Genomic DNA, 13,795 nt, shown 5'->3' with positions numbered 1-13,795 from the left:
CACACCTCCCGACACGGCTGTGTTCGGCCTTTAGTGAGATCGCTCGGTCTGGTCCCACCCATATGCGAACAGCTTTTGTCACAAGCGGAAAAAAAAAAAAGTCCTTTTCAGATTTTTTTCCCTTCCCCCCCCTTTCCTCCCTCCTCCTGAGCATCAAGTGCAGCCTGAGTGCAGCGTCCCGGCTGCGACTTTCTCTCAGCTTCTTTGAAGAAGCAATGAGGAGAAGGGAGACGTCGCCCTGCTGATACCAGCACGTCTGGGATGCAGTAACACCCGTTTGTTTTCTAGTGGGATCATATTTGTATATAACTAGGGGAAACAAACAATACGTGGCGGCTTTGGCGTCTCCATCAGTCGGATGCAAGCAGGTAGGACGTCTTTGTTACGATCTGAAAGGGGAAAAACATCCATTCTTTTATCATTTCTTTTTATTTTTAGAATAGCTCAACTTGTGTTGTGGTTTCTTTTCTTTGTGGGTGCACTTGCGCAGGATTTTGTTCAATTTTATAGCCTCAGCAGTGCACATCAGTACTTAATATGTACACATTTTTAAGATTAGGCTATTATAATAATAATAATAATTATTATTATTATTATTATTAGGCAATGTTTGGGATATTGCATAGGTCGCTCTATAATTATCAGATATAATGATCACTTATACACCCGCCTTCTTTAAGACAGCTGGTATGCTGATGCAGATGTGAATTTATTTTTGTTTATTTTTATTTTTTTTTTTTTACATTTCATTGAGTTTTTCATTTGATGGCAGTTCACTTGCATAACAATGCTGACAATAATATTTATTGCAGTGAATACAAAGAATAGACTTTTCCTAAAATATCTGGAATTTGATCTCACATTCCTGCACATTTTTCCAAAGGTAAACAATGGATCTTTAGCGTCTGCCTGATGAGTCACTGCTGGTTTTAAAACTCTGGAAACGAAGCCTCAGGGATATGCGTTCTTAAAATTAAATCAAAGTAATGAAAACATTTTTAATAAAGGCGGTGTTGAATTAAAGCTGTCACACTGGGGGGTAAAGGCAGATATTATGTGTGCCACAGCGCCATCTATTGGTCACTTTGCGTCCTGGCTGCCTCCAACACTTGTGACTCCGTCCCCTGAGAGTTGGAGAGGGCACAGCTTCTTGTTCAGCTGAATGCTGTGGAAAATAGTTGAGTTGAAATGAGGGGCCTTCTCAGAGTCATCATGGCAGCATATCACTTTCCACTCCATGCTGAATAATTGCAGCCTTTCTCCTGCATTTGTGTTATGTCTGAGTCTGGTAGTGGGAGTGTGAAGCTGAACAGAAACCTAGGATCTTTTTTTTTTTTTTTTTTATCCACATTTATTGAGACTGCTTTACAGCTCTTAAGGGCTTGTATTTTATTACCGTCTGTTTCGAGCTGGTTAGATGTTGGCCTCTGGGTATGTTTTATTGGACAGTGTGTGGTAAACTTAATCCAATATGTCGCCTTTGCAATCAGACTTAGCTGGATGGCACATTCTGGCAAACAATCCTGCAATACTGCTATGCTTTTGTGGTCTCACCTAAAATGAGCAATTTGATCATGTAATTCAAAAGGAATGTGTGTCTCTGTACATCATGATCAATTCAGGCTGCTGCTCAAAGCTTTGTTTTCCAGCTGGACATCCCAGGGGTCAGTCTGTCTGTCACACTCTATTTAAATCCCTCATGCAGTCGGTCTATTTTATTCTAGACTTAATTCTAGGATTTACACTCCTGCTGCAGCATCCAAATGATTTTCTGTTATATTCTTTGGAATTGGCCATGTGACTTGGTCACTGCAGCCGTGCTGACGTATTGAACGCAGTTAAGTGATGGTCTGCTGAATCTAATAAAACACACCCAAAGTGTAATTTTGTAGGGTTATCAAATTTATTGGCAAAGTCAGTCTAGAAGCATGACCCAGCAGCCTGTCTGCAGCCTGCACAGCCCCTATATTTGCTGCATTTGTGTGCATGAACAAGGACTGGAGTGGAGCTAAGGAAACCAGATATGGTCATTACTGAAGGAGAAGGTTAACCATTGTGGCAAACCTCCAGGCCACTGTCTCAGCCCATTCAGAGGACCAGGGTTCATCCTCTCCTTTTGCTGCCCACAGCCTCCAGCAAGACATAAACCTCATCCCAACCACACAGCTAATGTATAAGCTTTAAGGAAATGTTGTAAGAGCTCGCAGGGTTCTATTTCTTTCCAAGAGAATGCTTAATCCTTTTTTTTTTTCGATAAATTTCTGCATTTTGGAAATGTGCACTTAAAAATATGGACTGTCCACCAGAGTGTGTTGTGCTGCAACACATCTGAGCTGCCCTTGTGGCAGTCTAGAGCAGTGAATGTCTCTAATATTCTAGGGAACACTGACTTCCAACTAAACCATTAGACTTTTGGTTGTTTAGCTAATACCATGGGCTTATTTTGAACAGAAGAAAATACTTTAAAGAGCAACAGGCTGAACTCTCACTGAAACTCACTCCAGGCCTAAGTGAACAACCATCTGGCTTGTTTTCCAACTATCGCCTGCATTAACCACAGCTGACTGCCTCGGCCAGGTGTGTTCAGTCAAACAAAAGCTGTACGATACCATCTAGGATAAGGGTGGAGTTAAGAAAGAAAAAAGGTGAATTGGTGACTTCCAGCTTCTCATTGACTGGGCTCTCATAGGCCGGGCATGAGCATCAGTGTTAGTATCAGTGTTTGAACTAAATGATAACATCAGCATGCCTACAGTGACAAAATTTAGCAGCAGAAATCTATTTAATGGCAATTCGTCTTGTAGTTGTCACACATTTAAATAGAAAAACGCATTAACCTGATCACACTGCAAGAAAAAGATAGTAGGATTCATCCTCTGGGGACCACAAATGTCCCTATAAATTTTGTGCCAATCAAGTCAATGCTTAATCCCTGTACTAAACCGAAGGATTATAATCAATCAACTCTAATAATTTGTCACTCTATTGACAAGCTTTCCTAAGTATTGCTTTCTATTCTTAACTTTTCAGAGCCAGGCCCAACTTAACAATGGGCCCCATACCTCTGTGTGTCCTTCTCCCAGTGACGGTGCTGGTTGTGATGGTGGCTGTAGCTGCTGAGGAGAAGATGGTTGACGATGAGTATACATGGCCACAATGGAAGGTGCCTTTGGTAAGGAAAAGACGCACTGTGCCTCTCAGCAGCCCCCAATTCTCAGCCCATTCTCAATCGGAGCTGAGTGGGACCTGTGGAATCAAATGTCAGAGTCGCCTTCCTTCACCTTCTCTGGACGACTTGGAGCAGTTCCTGTCCTATGAGACAGTTTATGAGAATGGCACACGCACATATACCTCCGTTTCTGTGCAAGGTCTCAATGAGGTGCCCTCTTGGTCTGGGAACACCTCAGCTAGGTCTCGCCACAAACGGGAAGTGTACGGCCCGGACACCCGCTTCACAATCTCTGATAAGCAGTTCTCCACTAAATATCCCTTCTCCACCTCTGTGAAGCTCTCCACAGGATGTTCTGGGGTTCTGGTATCACCTAAACATGTTCTGACCGCTGCCCACTGCATTCATGATGGAAAGGATTATCTAGATGGGGCGCAGAAGCTGCGTGTTGGTATTCTAAAGGAGAAGTCCAGACGGGGCAAAGGAGGCAAAGGGAGAGGTGGGCGAGGAAAAGCCAAAAGGAGAAAGGGAGACAACAACAAAGATGAAGTGGAGGAAAAGGAGGAAGGTGATGGGAAAGCAGAACGTAAAGGAAAAGGCAAAGGTAAGAAGCGCCGGAGTCGCCGCAGTGCAGAATCGGAGAAACCTTCATTTAAGTGGACCAGGGTCAAGAAGACCGAAATACCAAAGGGTTGGTTTAAAGGTGTGTCTGATGGACTGGCTGCGGATTATGACTATGCTGTTCTTGAACTGAAGAAAGCCCCAAAGGTCAAGCACATGGATCTGGGTTTTATACCCTCGGTCAAGAAGCTTCCTGCTGGAAGAATCCACTTCTCGGGGTTTGATGATGACCGACCTGGCACCCTGGTCTACCGGTTTTGCTCTGTGTCAGAGGAGTCCAGTGATTTGCTCTATCAATACTGCGATGCGAAACCTGGCTCCAGTGGCTCTGGTGTCTACATTCGCCTTAAGGAGCCTGGCAAAAAGAAGTGGAAGAGGAAGATCATTGGGGTTTTCTCTGGCCATCAATGGGTAGATGTAAACGGGGACGGAATGCAGCAGGATTACAACGTGGCAGTGAGAATAACACCCACCAAATATGCTCAGATCTGCTACTGGGTTCACGGGGACTCAAGTGAGTGCCAGGTGGCCTAAGATAACACAGTATTTCCCCTTCACCCCCATCTCACTCCCATCTCTCAGACCACCTTCTCACAGGTGACAATACAAATTGAGCACAATCTCACATTATCAACCAGGGGCCCAATGACTTCTCTCTCTCTTTTTCCCTTATGTGCCACCCAGTGTCTCCTGCTAGATTGATCTAAACACACACAGCCATGCAGACTCAGTGTTGACAACAAAAGAAACACATTCAGTGTCAACACATCCAGAGAACTATGGCCTGTCAGCTATTCTAATTTATTTGCTAAAAAGTAAGTCCAGATTATCCAGATCTTAAGTTTTGCTTTCTATTTTGACTTTTTTGAAATAAAAAAGAAATGACATTTTTGGATACAGTGTTGGAAAGTGTGTGTATGCAAATGTTATTGAGCAAAGCCCTGCTGCATTCCTTTCTTATTCCAAATAGACTTTTCACGCATTTTCAAATGTTCTTCACCACTGTGAAGAAGATCTCATGCATTGGCTTTAACAAAAGACCCAAGAAAAAAGAAACCTGTATTTTACAAATATACAAACTATACAGAAGAACGGAGGTTTTTTTTATAAACAGTTTAACTGAATGATCTGGTGTTTTGAATTGTGTATATCTAGACATTTGAGTTTTTTTTAACAAGTACCTTTTAAATGAGAATTTTTTTTCTGCCTAATTAGAGAAGGGGTCCTTATGGATCCTGGATAGAAGATCTTTCTGATTTGTACGACTCACCAGGCTTTCTATGTTCTTGCAACACAGCAAAATGTGGTTTCAGTGTTGTGCACATACTTATATTGGTGCTTATCAAGAAGAAGTGGTGCTAATTTATGGATTTGTAAACTTTTGTGGGGGGTTAGGGGGTGGGCGAATTCTGAGAATATATTTTGTTAGCCTATTACTGTAACTGTCTATTTAAGGAGGCTACCTATTTGGTTTGTGTTAAGATGCAAAGTCAACAATTTACTTGAGCTGTTTAGATTTCTCTAATTCTATAGATTAAATAAGATTACAAAAGAAATATTGTTATATAATAACAAATTTAAACCTGGGATGTAATATTTTTTATTTTTCATGTTTATTATGTTTAAAAAAATATTCATTTGAATAAAAAATACCTGAAATTATTAATGCAGATTGAAACTGTCAACCATTAAACCAAGATTACTATGTGTGTGTGTGGTTATACTGATTGTTCTGAGACTGCTGCCAATAATCGTTACCGTACTGGGTTTTGCTGCTATAACTATATAACTCACTAACTAAACAACAGCTAATGTGTCACCAGAAGTTAAACTACTGAAAACGATGGTCTCATTATTTTACGAGGGGCTTCCTCTATTTGGGTTTTCTGACCCTCATTTTTTTATCTTTTTGAATCACCGTCATCAATCACTTAGAAACAACCCAATGCTTCTGTGCTACAATAGTTAGATGGTGTTAGGTTTTCCACTGCATGTGTCAATTATTTACAACAATGACAAACTAAACTAAACAATTTCAAACTAAAACCGAACGCGAGTCATTAACATATCAATCATTCAGAGTAAAAGAAAATTCTTCACGGGCAGTTCAATCCGTCACTGAATTTATTGCATCTCAAAGGGCTTACATGCACCACCGAGGGCCAGTCTATGATTCTGTAGAATAAATAAAATTACAAAAGAAAAGTTGTTATATAATAACAAATTTAAACCTGAGATGTAATATTTTTGACTTTTCATGTTGCCATTATAAATAAAATAAATGTACAACTAAACAAAAATACAATTTGAAAAATGTCAATAATCTCCCATTATTTTTTCAGAATGATAGCGTAATGTAACCAGCTGCTTTACATTCAGCTGAAATAACAACCCACACAGTAAAAGCATTTTAATGGTCCATACTTCACAGCACAGGACTGAGGCCAAACTGATTCCATTTGAAGTAGCGGGAACAGAGGTGCTTTGTGTAAAGATGCTTGTTGGGCACAGAATAATGACTAGCAAGTTCAACTGTGACCTCCTGTGGGCTTTTGTTAAAACAACTCCAATATGGCCATGCACAGTATTAATCAAGCTCATACGACAGTGGGCCAAAGGTTTGCATGGATTAAATGATCGTGTTCGGTTAGACAGGAATCAAATCTGATGTTGTTTTTAGCTGTTCATCTTTGTATTTTCAGGCGACCAGAACTCACTGAAGGTTTAAACTTTATTTACTTGATCTACTGTAACGGTAATTGAAAGGCAGCTATGCAGACATAGATACTGTAACTACACCTGTTGTGTGCAACAGCACTGGTTGTAATGGACAAGTAACATGGAACCTAAAGGCACCCAAGTGGTTTTGACTGCGTTACACACCACTCGCTCTCAATCCAGAATCAGCCTTTCCCACCTGACAGGGATCAGCATGGGAAAAAATGTAACACTGTCCATGATGAACACATGTCAGCACACACAGTGCATCACAATTTGTTGCATACAGTACGGGACTGTGTAGCTGCAGACTGGACTGAGTGCCCAAGCTGATCCCCGTCCACGCCAATAATAAAACCAGTAGGTGGTATTAATGATTGGCTGAACAGGTGTGGAGCAATGTTTTGATGAGTCGGCCCCATTTTGTATTTAAATGATTGCACCGTGTTTGCTTGGAAGAAAACTTGACAGAGTATTTTTTAATGTCCTGGCAGTGACATTGTGTGATGGCATTTTCTGGCCACACCAAAGAGCAAGAGCCCCAAAAGTCCTTCCTGCTCATTCAACCTGTTGGTTATCTGCTATTCCTTGAAGTCTGTTGCTGAGTTGCATTTAAGTGTCCTGATTTCAATTACAAATTCATATATTGTGAATGAAATCCATTTTGAAAACACTCAAAACACAGTTTGGTATGGCAATGAAATATCCTGTTAAACACAAAACTACCAATATGAAATAACGATACTGACCTGGTCAAATGTATAATGAAAGCACAAGCAACAGACATACCCAATTAAGAAGTGTCAAATTTGCAGGCAGACACTAGTACACAGTTGTACACTTTATATTTTAGACCCCTATGATGAATAACTAAAACGTTTTCTCTGGATGTAAGTTGTAAGACATGTTCTTTAATAGTAATGCCAGCAAATATCAACAGCCAGTCTGAAGGATTATCCTAAAATAAACAGAGCATATAAATAACATAGAACAAGGAGACAAAAAAAAAAACATAGAAAATAAGCCACGAGTGAAAAAAGAAACAAACAAAATGGATCACTTGCTGGTCTGGTATGATTCAGAAGCCCATAGAAGTTGTTTCTTAATATACAGTATATCAATCATATAGCAGTATTCACATTTGTTTCCAAATACTTTCAAATGATGACGGAAAATAGAAGGATACTCACACGACTTCTTACAATTTCATGTCCGATTCACATATATATTTCTGTTCAACAGACATACAGAATAGAGACATATAGTAATCCTCACCAGAGAAATCTATGTACATCAAAGAGGGCCTTTCTGTAAACAACACACAACATGGGTCGCTGAAAATCTACCAGGACTTTGTTTACCACCCTCATCGCATCGGAGTGGCACAAAAAAGAGCTCCTCCCCCTTCGTAAGGAGGCAAGGACAGAAATGTGGACGATGAGTGGAGCTTACGAAACCAAAGCACATCAATCATTCAACACTAGAAAGAAATCTAAACACATACGCCTTCACTTTCTCTCGCTTACTTTTGTGAACTTTTTTGTCAGGGTTTTGGGGTTTTAATTAGACAAAAGATTAGCACATCTACATAAGCACACCCTTGAAGTTTTTTCTCATATTTATGTATAATCCGCTACGGTTCACTTTCACAATTTGTGCTACGACATCACACAGGAGAAGGTTGGGGTATTGATGGACAGGGTGAAGGAAAGAGGCTCTTATAAGGTTGAGTAGCTGAAAATCGCTGGCATCCTGAGATGTTGACAGACACCAGGTAAAAGTTGAGAGGACCCTGCACCAGAGAGGAAATAAGCTGGGAGACAGGAAATAGAGACTGTTTAATCATATGGGTCAAGAAGTTCTTTGGGATCTTCATTCAAAACCTGACTTGTTTTGTCTTGCTTTCCAGTACAGATGCTGTGTTTAGACTACTGAATAACAGAGTAATTGCTAGTGGTGATTTGGGTTAAACCACTTTGTGCGTGCAAGTGTGCACGAAGAAAGTCAGTCAATCTAATTTGTGCCACTGAAAGGAAAAGTTCTTGAAATAGGTGAACCCAGTGTCATTTTATTTAAAAAACGATGCTCAGAAGCAGGATGCTCGTACTTTATTACTGTTGATTGTATAAACTGCACAACTTTTGAAAGCAGAAAAAAAAAAGACAAAGTTGGAAAAACAGGTTCTGGCTCATTCTGCAATGAAGGGGTAGAGGTTACTGAAATCTTTTAATGCTATGAAAAAAAAACAAACCTAATTCCTATGGAGGCATCATAGTATTAAAACGTGAACTAACTGGTTGATTCATATTTCTCAAGTTAACATATAAATCCATGGGATTAGGAAACAAGTGCCTATTACTGTAATTTAAACATTCAAATGGCAAAATAAAGTAAATAGTTTTCACAAAGTGAATGTGTTAATGCCTTCCAGAAGTTCTCACAGTACATGCTTTGCTGCATACTGTTCAGAAATTACATATTGTTTTGAGTTCCCACCTGGGGCGTTATAAGAAGTCCTTGAGGTCGAGTTCTGCCAGAGGGTCCTTGGGCTTCTTGGGACTCTGGCCTGTAGGTCCTGGGGAAATCTGATAATCAAGGAAAAAACATTATTATAAACTGATCAGAAATGATCAGGTAATGAATTAAGCACAAGTAGACAAGTGGTCTGTCACCGTTGCTCCTGGTGCAGTGGTTCCAGGTACAGCTCCAGCCACCCCTGTAAAGGGAGCTCTCATCATTGGCTGCCCCATCATTGGCTGCCCCATAATGGGTTGCATCATAGGAGCTCCTGGCCCTGCTGCTGGAGGCTGGTCAGACAGGAAGTACACAATAGACTGGGAGTTCATAAGGTTGTGCAAATCAATCATCAACAGCCTCTTTGAAGATCTGTTTTAGTCGATGGTATGTATTTGATATAAATACTTGTACAATGAAGTATTTACTATGATTGAAATGATGCTCACCATGCCAAAGCCAGGCTGTGCACCCAGTGGTGGCACTATGGCTGCACTAGGTGGTGCTGCTCCCGGTGCCCCAGAAGCCCCGGGGCCGGCAGCAGCCTGAAGGGACAGATCGTGTTATGCCATCATATGTTTGAAAAACTTTGATTTCAAATCCTGCGTTTTCCTTTGTTGTTATTAATGAAAAACAAATGTAATTTTAATTGTCTCAATGAATAAAAACATATGTACAGCTACATCTTATGAGTTTGAGACAACAGACACAGTTGTACATTTTTTTGGCATAATTTTGGATCTTGTGGTGGGATGCTGCTCTTACCATGGGGGCTCCAGATGAAGCCCAGCTTGTGGGGGCTACCTGTGGCATCCAGTTAGCGCCACCTGTCAGCTTCTTCTCAATGTGTGGGTCCCTAAAGAAGATCACAGGACATTTCTTTGACTCTTTTCAAACTTTCGAACATTTATCTGATAGAGACATATTAATATGTGCTCCCTTCTTAGTTGACCACATAGTGTTTCAACCACTTGTATATCATGATTAAGTAATTGAATTTTGCATTTTGCAAAACTCCTCTGATCCCATTTCCCCTGTTACAAACCCATAAAAACTTTAGCTCTTACCATACAAACGTGTTTAAACCACAAAACCAATAAGCATTTACAAAATTCCAGCAATTAAGAAAAAAAAAAACTTACTTCTTCTTTACTCCAAGGTCTGAAGACAGAAGGAAAGAACAACATGTTAACTATCGGTGTATTTATTATAAACAGGGATTGTTGAGGTCAGAGGTTAAAAGCTGCCGTCTACCTCCTATCAGGTTGGCCAGTGAGGAGTCCAGATCTGCTCCAATGGTTTTGGTGGGAGGTGGGGTAGCAGGGGGAACAGCAGTGATACCCCCCACTCCGACGGGAGTTCCCATGCTTCCAGCTTGGCTTCCAGCAGTGCTGCCACCGGTGCTCTGGGGTGTTATGGCAGGCATCAGCAAGTCACCTAAACCATCAAACACTTGGGAAGAAGAGGGACATCAGAGAAAAAGTACAGATTACAAACCTGGAAATCCTTATCTCTAACTATGACACAGGCAGAAGGAGAGACCAGGTGAGACCAGGTGGTGTGGTGAGGATACTCAGTAGCCAGCTGTGAAACACATGCACAATATAGCATTGCAATTTATTTGAGCATTCAAAGGAACTACATTGACTACAGCCACTTTACATAGTCACATCTCAGATACTAAAGCACTGCTTCTAAACCAGTTACCATCAAGGTCAAAGACACTGCAGGTCTTCTTTCTAAATAATCACCCATACGGTGAATGCTGAAGCAGACCCAGATGAATGCTGTTTGTAAGTCGTGACTGTGACCTCGTTTTTTGGAATTTCTTTACATAAAGTATATTTAATATGTTTTTTTTGTTTTGCTTCTGCAGTTATGTTTATTTGACCGCTAACTGAAGGGTGATGCTGACATTCTTTGAATGGCAAATATTTCTCTGGTTAAAAGCTGTACCCTGATATGGTATAGTTTGTGGTGCTTTTTGCACTTTTACATTGATTTCAGGTAAGGGAATGGACAAAAATATAGTCCTACAATAAAGTGATGATTTTAAATGGCCATTTAAGAAATATATATCTTTGAAGGGTGTTGCTGAAGTCTTTCATAATTGTTGACTCAACTGCAGACAGACTCAGGCCTTGATGGCATGTGGTTACTGTACAGACTGAAGAAAATAAAGACACATTATACAAAAATAAAGAACACTTCACTTGTCTCATGCAGGAGACAAATGGGGTTATTTTACAACATGCAAAGTAGAAATATCCTTTAATGATGCACAAGGTGAAACATACTGCAATGAACTGCAGAGTTGAACTCACCAATTACAAATTAGAAGGAGCAAGCAATGACCCAGTAGAGTGGTGGGGATGTGTACAGGGGTGAAGAGATAAAAAATAAAGCAGTAACGTGAAGGCATGGAGCAGAAGGAGAAAATAAAACACAGACAGGAAAATAAAGATTGTCGAGAGAGGGTGGGGTAAGCAGAAGGTTGAAAAAGCACAGAATTTGAAAGACGGAAATATCCAAGAGAAGTAAGAAAGAGAAAAAAATCACTGCAAGAGCAGGATGAGGCATTAAGCAGTCAGCAGAAACAACTGCTTCACATACGAGGACAGTGACAGCCGCACGAATCAGTGTGTCATTCATGCAATAAGAGAGGACTATAGCAATTGTTAATAGAGCAGAGATTTAAAAAAAAGCAGATCATCAATTAATGCCCATCAAGCAGAAGTAAATATGAACTTAAGAACGTAAGACTGTTTCTCTAATAGCTCACATTACACAAGGCAAGACAATGAAACTGATTACTAAAATGAAGAAAAAAAAGGAAAATTAATACTTTTACAATTCTGCATATTATGACCAACGTACTTGAAGGATCAAAGCCACCAGAGGGTGCTGGTGTGGGGGTCGCCTGCTCTGGTGCTGCTGCAGCTGAAATTATTGGTACTGCTGCCGCTGCAACAGATACTGGCGGAGTTGGAGAAGGTAAGGAGCCCAGAGCATCAAAACCTGACTCCAGAAGGTCATTCTGAACTGGAGCTAAGGGAGCCAGAGGTGGGGCAGTAGTTGGGGTCAGGGTAGGGGACATCAGGCCTGAATCATATAACAGACAGGAAAGCAATAAATAAAAAGCATTTCGTGTTGTCTTATCAGAATCACCCTATGCACCTGGATTAGATGCTAATATAAACAGTACATTTCTTTTTAATATTACTCTAAACTCAAGATGATTTTATTTATCTATTAGAAGATTTAAACTAATTATTTAAATATTCTCAAAAATTTTAAGATTAAGTATAGTCCAAAAATAAATTTACATCTTTTTTTTACAGTATGTATTATATTATATAATTATATTTTATATGAGTCACAATTTATGTGATTGTTATATCACTGTTATAATACATTATATAATAATTCTGTACTTTTCTCTAATTATAATTTGGATGCAGGATTATTGTTGGAGTCTTTTTTCTTGTCCTAGTCTTACTTTCTTTAGTAACATCAAGAAATACTGTAAATGCCATCACTAAATATACAAAATTGTTTTGTTTTCCTTGCTCTAAAAAAATCTAAATGTAGATGCACTGTACATATGGTTATAGTTTCAAAGTAATGTAAAACTGCAAAGTACAACTGAAGCTATACAAGCAGTTAATATACATGTTACCAGCAGGTTGGAAGCTCAATGAAGTTATTAACACATGCTACCTTGCAGGATGTCCAGGTAACCATAAGTTACCGTAAGCGTAATATTCTTAAATGTACAAAACAACGTTAAGAGATATATGGTCAAGATATTTGGCTATAATATCACTTGGACATTGTGGGGGAAACACATTGTACACAGATTTCTAACTAAGTCTAAAGCCACCTTGGAACTGCTGTGAGTAATTCAACCAGTCCTGCCAAGACTGTGTCATAATTAATTTAGCAAATGTGTGTCCATCATTACTTACCAGAACATTTTTTCAATCAGCTAAAACATTTCCATCAGCCATTTGTCAATAGAAAAACTTTTTTACAAAAGCTTTTCTAATTAATACTCTAAATGTGATAGTTGGGAGCCCCACCTCCCAGCAGATCGTCTCCAGGTCCTCCAGGAGCAGAGCTCTGTGTCTCCTTCACAGGGCTGCTGAAAGAGTCTGCAGGAATATCCATTTATCCACAACGCAGCATGCAGGGCAGAAAGGGGTAAGAGGTCAGCCCTGGACCACCAACTGAGACACAGTGGAAGTGGGGTAAGAAGGTGAGACAGAACACACTGACTAACTTGATGAATGGAGGGTATCAGAATATTGCCATCAAGCAAAAATAAAACTTAAATAGAAGCGCTGTATAATAACTATCTGGCAGGGGACTACAAGTTAAAATTAGCCTTTGGCCAAATCTAGTACGTTTACAAAACAGAGTATCTAGTGTTTATCTGCAGTCAAATGAAAACAGCTTAAATATACTTTTGTACTAACACCTTTTATTTAGTTTATCAGTACATTTAGACAATATCAGTTTGACAAGCATCTGAGAACTTACGGTAACAACTCAGCAACCACAAAAAGAGAAACATGGAAAGGAAATATGAGCTGAATTTTAACATGTTTTTACATCACATAATTTAAAAGTAGTGTGTGTATTTGTGCAGTACCCAGCAAGTCAATAACTGGTGCCGCCTCTGCTTTAGGTGGAGAGGATGTCTCTGGGACGCAGGCTGCAGCAGGGGCATTTGCAGGAAGAGCAGCAGGAGGAGCTGGAGATGTAAATGAG

General features: G+C 39.9%; 2 protein-coding genes across 2 annotated transcripts; one reads left to right on the top strand and one right to left on the bottom strand.

Moving 5' to 3' along the window:
* prss35 (serine protease 35) lies at window positions 1-5,497 on the top strand. The gene is made up of 2 exons (XM_067511911.1): window positions 1-368; window positions 3,031-5,497. The coding sequence occupies exon 2, from the start codon at window positions 3,050-3,052 to the stop codon at window positions 4,322-4,324; it is 1,275 nt and encodes a 424-aa protein (XP_067368012.1). The 5' UTR covers window positions 1-368; window positions 3,031-3,049; the 3' UTR covers window positions 4,325-5,497.
* Window positions 5,498-5,882: 385 nt separating this feature from the next.
* On the bottom strand, window positions 5,883-13,795 carry LOC137131092 (clathrin coat assembly protein AP180-like). Its single transcript, XM_067511913.1, has 10 exons — window positions 13,677-13,795; window positions 13,105-13,251; window positions 11,900-12,124; window positions 10,277-10,474; window positions 10,165-10,183; window positions 9,788-9,878; window positions 9,472-9,567; window positions 9,181-9,315; window positions 9,005-9,093; window positions 5,883-8,321 (listed from the first exon to the last, which is right to left on the bottom strand). The coding sequence occupies exons 2-9, from the start codon at window positions 13,190-13,192 to the stop codon at window positions 9,013-9,015; spliced, it is 933 nt and encodes a 310-aa protein (XP_067368014.1). The 5' UTR covers window positions 13,193-13,251; window positions 13,677-13,795; the 3' UTR covers window positions 5,883-8,321; window positions 9,005-9,012.

The sequence above is a fragment of the Channa argus genome, chromosome 7, assembly GCF_033026475.1.
Source record: "Channa argus isolate prfri chromosome 7, Channa argus male v1.0, whole genome shotgun sequence".
Classification (NCBI taxonomy): Eukaryota; Metazoa; Chordata; class Actinopteri; order Anabantiformes; family Channidae; genus Channa; species Channa argus.
The sequence above is the reverse complement of the archived record's forward strand: the minus strand, read 5'-3'. Positions and strand labels throughout refer to the sequence as shown.

Coding starts and splice junctions, on each gene's coding strand:
- prss35 (XM_067511911.1), top strand. CDS start 3,050: ATGGGCCCCATACCTCTGTGTGTCCTTCTCCCAGTGACGGTGCTGGTT.
- LOC137131092 (XM_067511913.1), bottom strand. CDS start 13,192: ATGGATATTCCTGCAGACTCTTTCAGCAGCCCTGTGAAGGAGACACAG. Junction 10,475..11,899: donor TGGTGGCTTTGATCCTTCAA/GTACGTTGGTCA, acceptor CTTCTTCCCAAG/TGTTTGATGGTTTAGGTGAC. Junction 9,316..9,471: donor CACAGCCTGGCTTTGGCATG/GTGAGCATCATT, acceptor CTGTCTGACCAG/CCTCCAGCAGCAGGGCCAGG.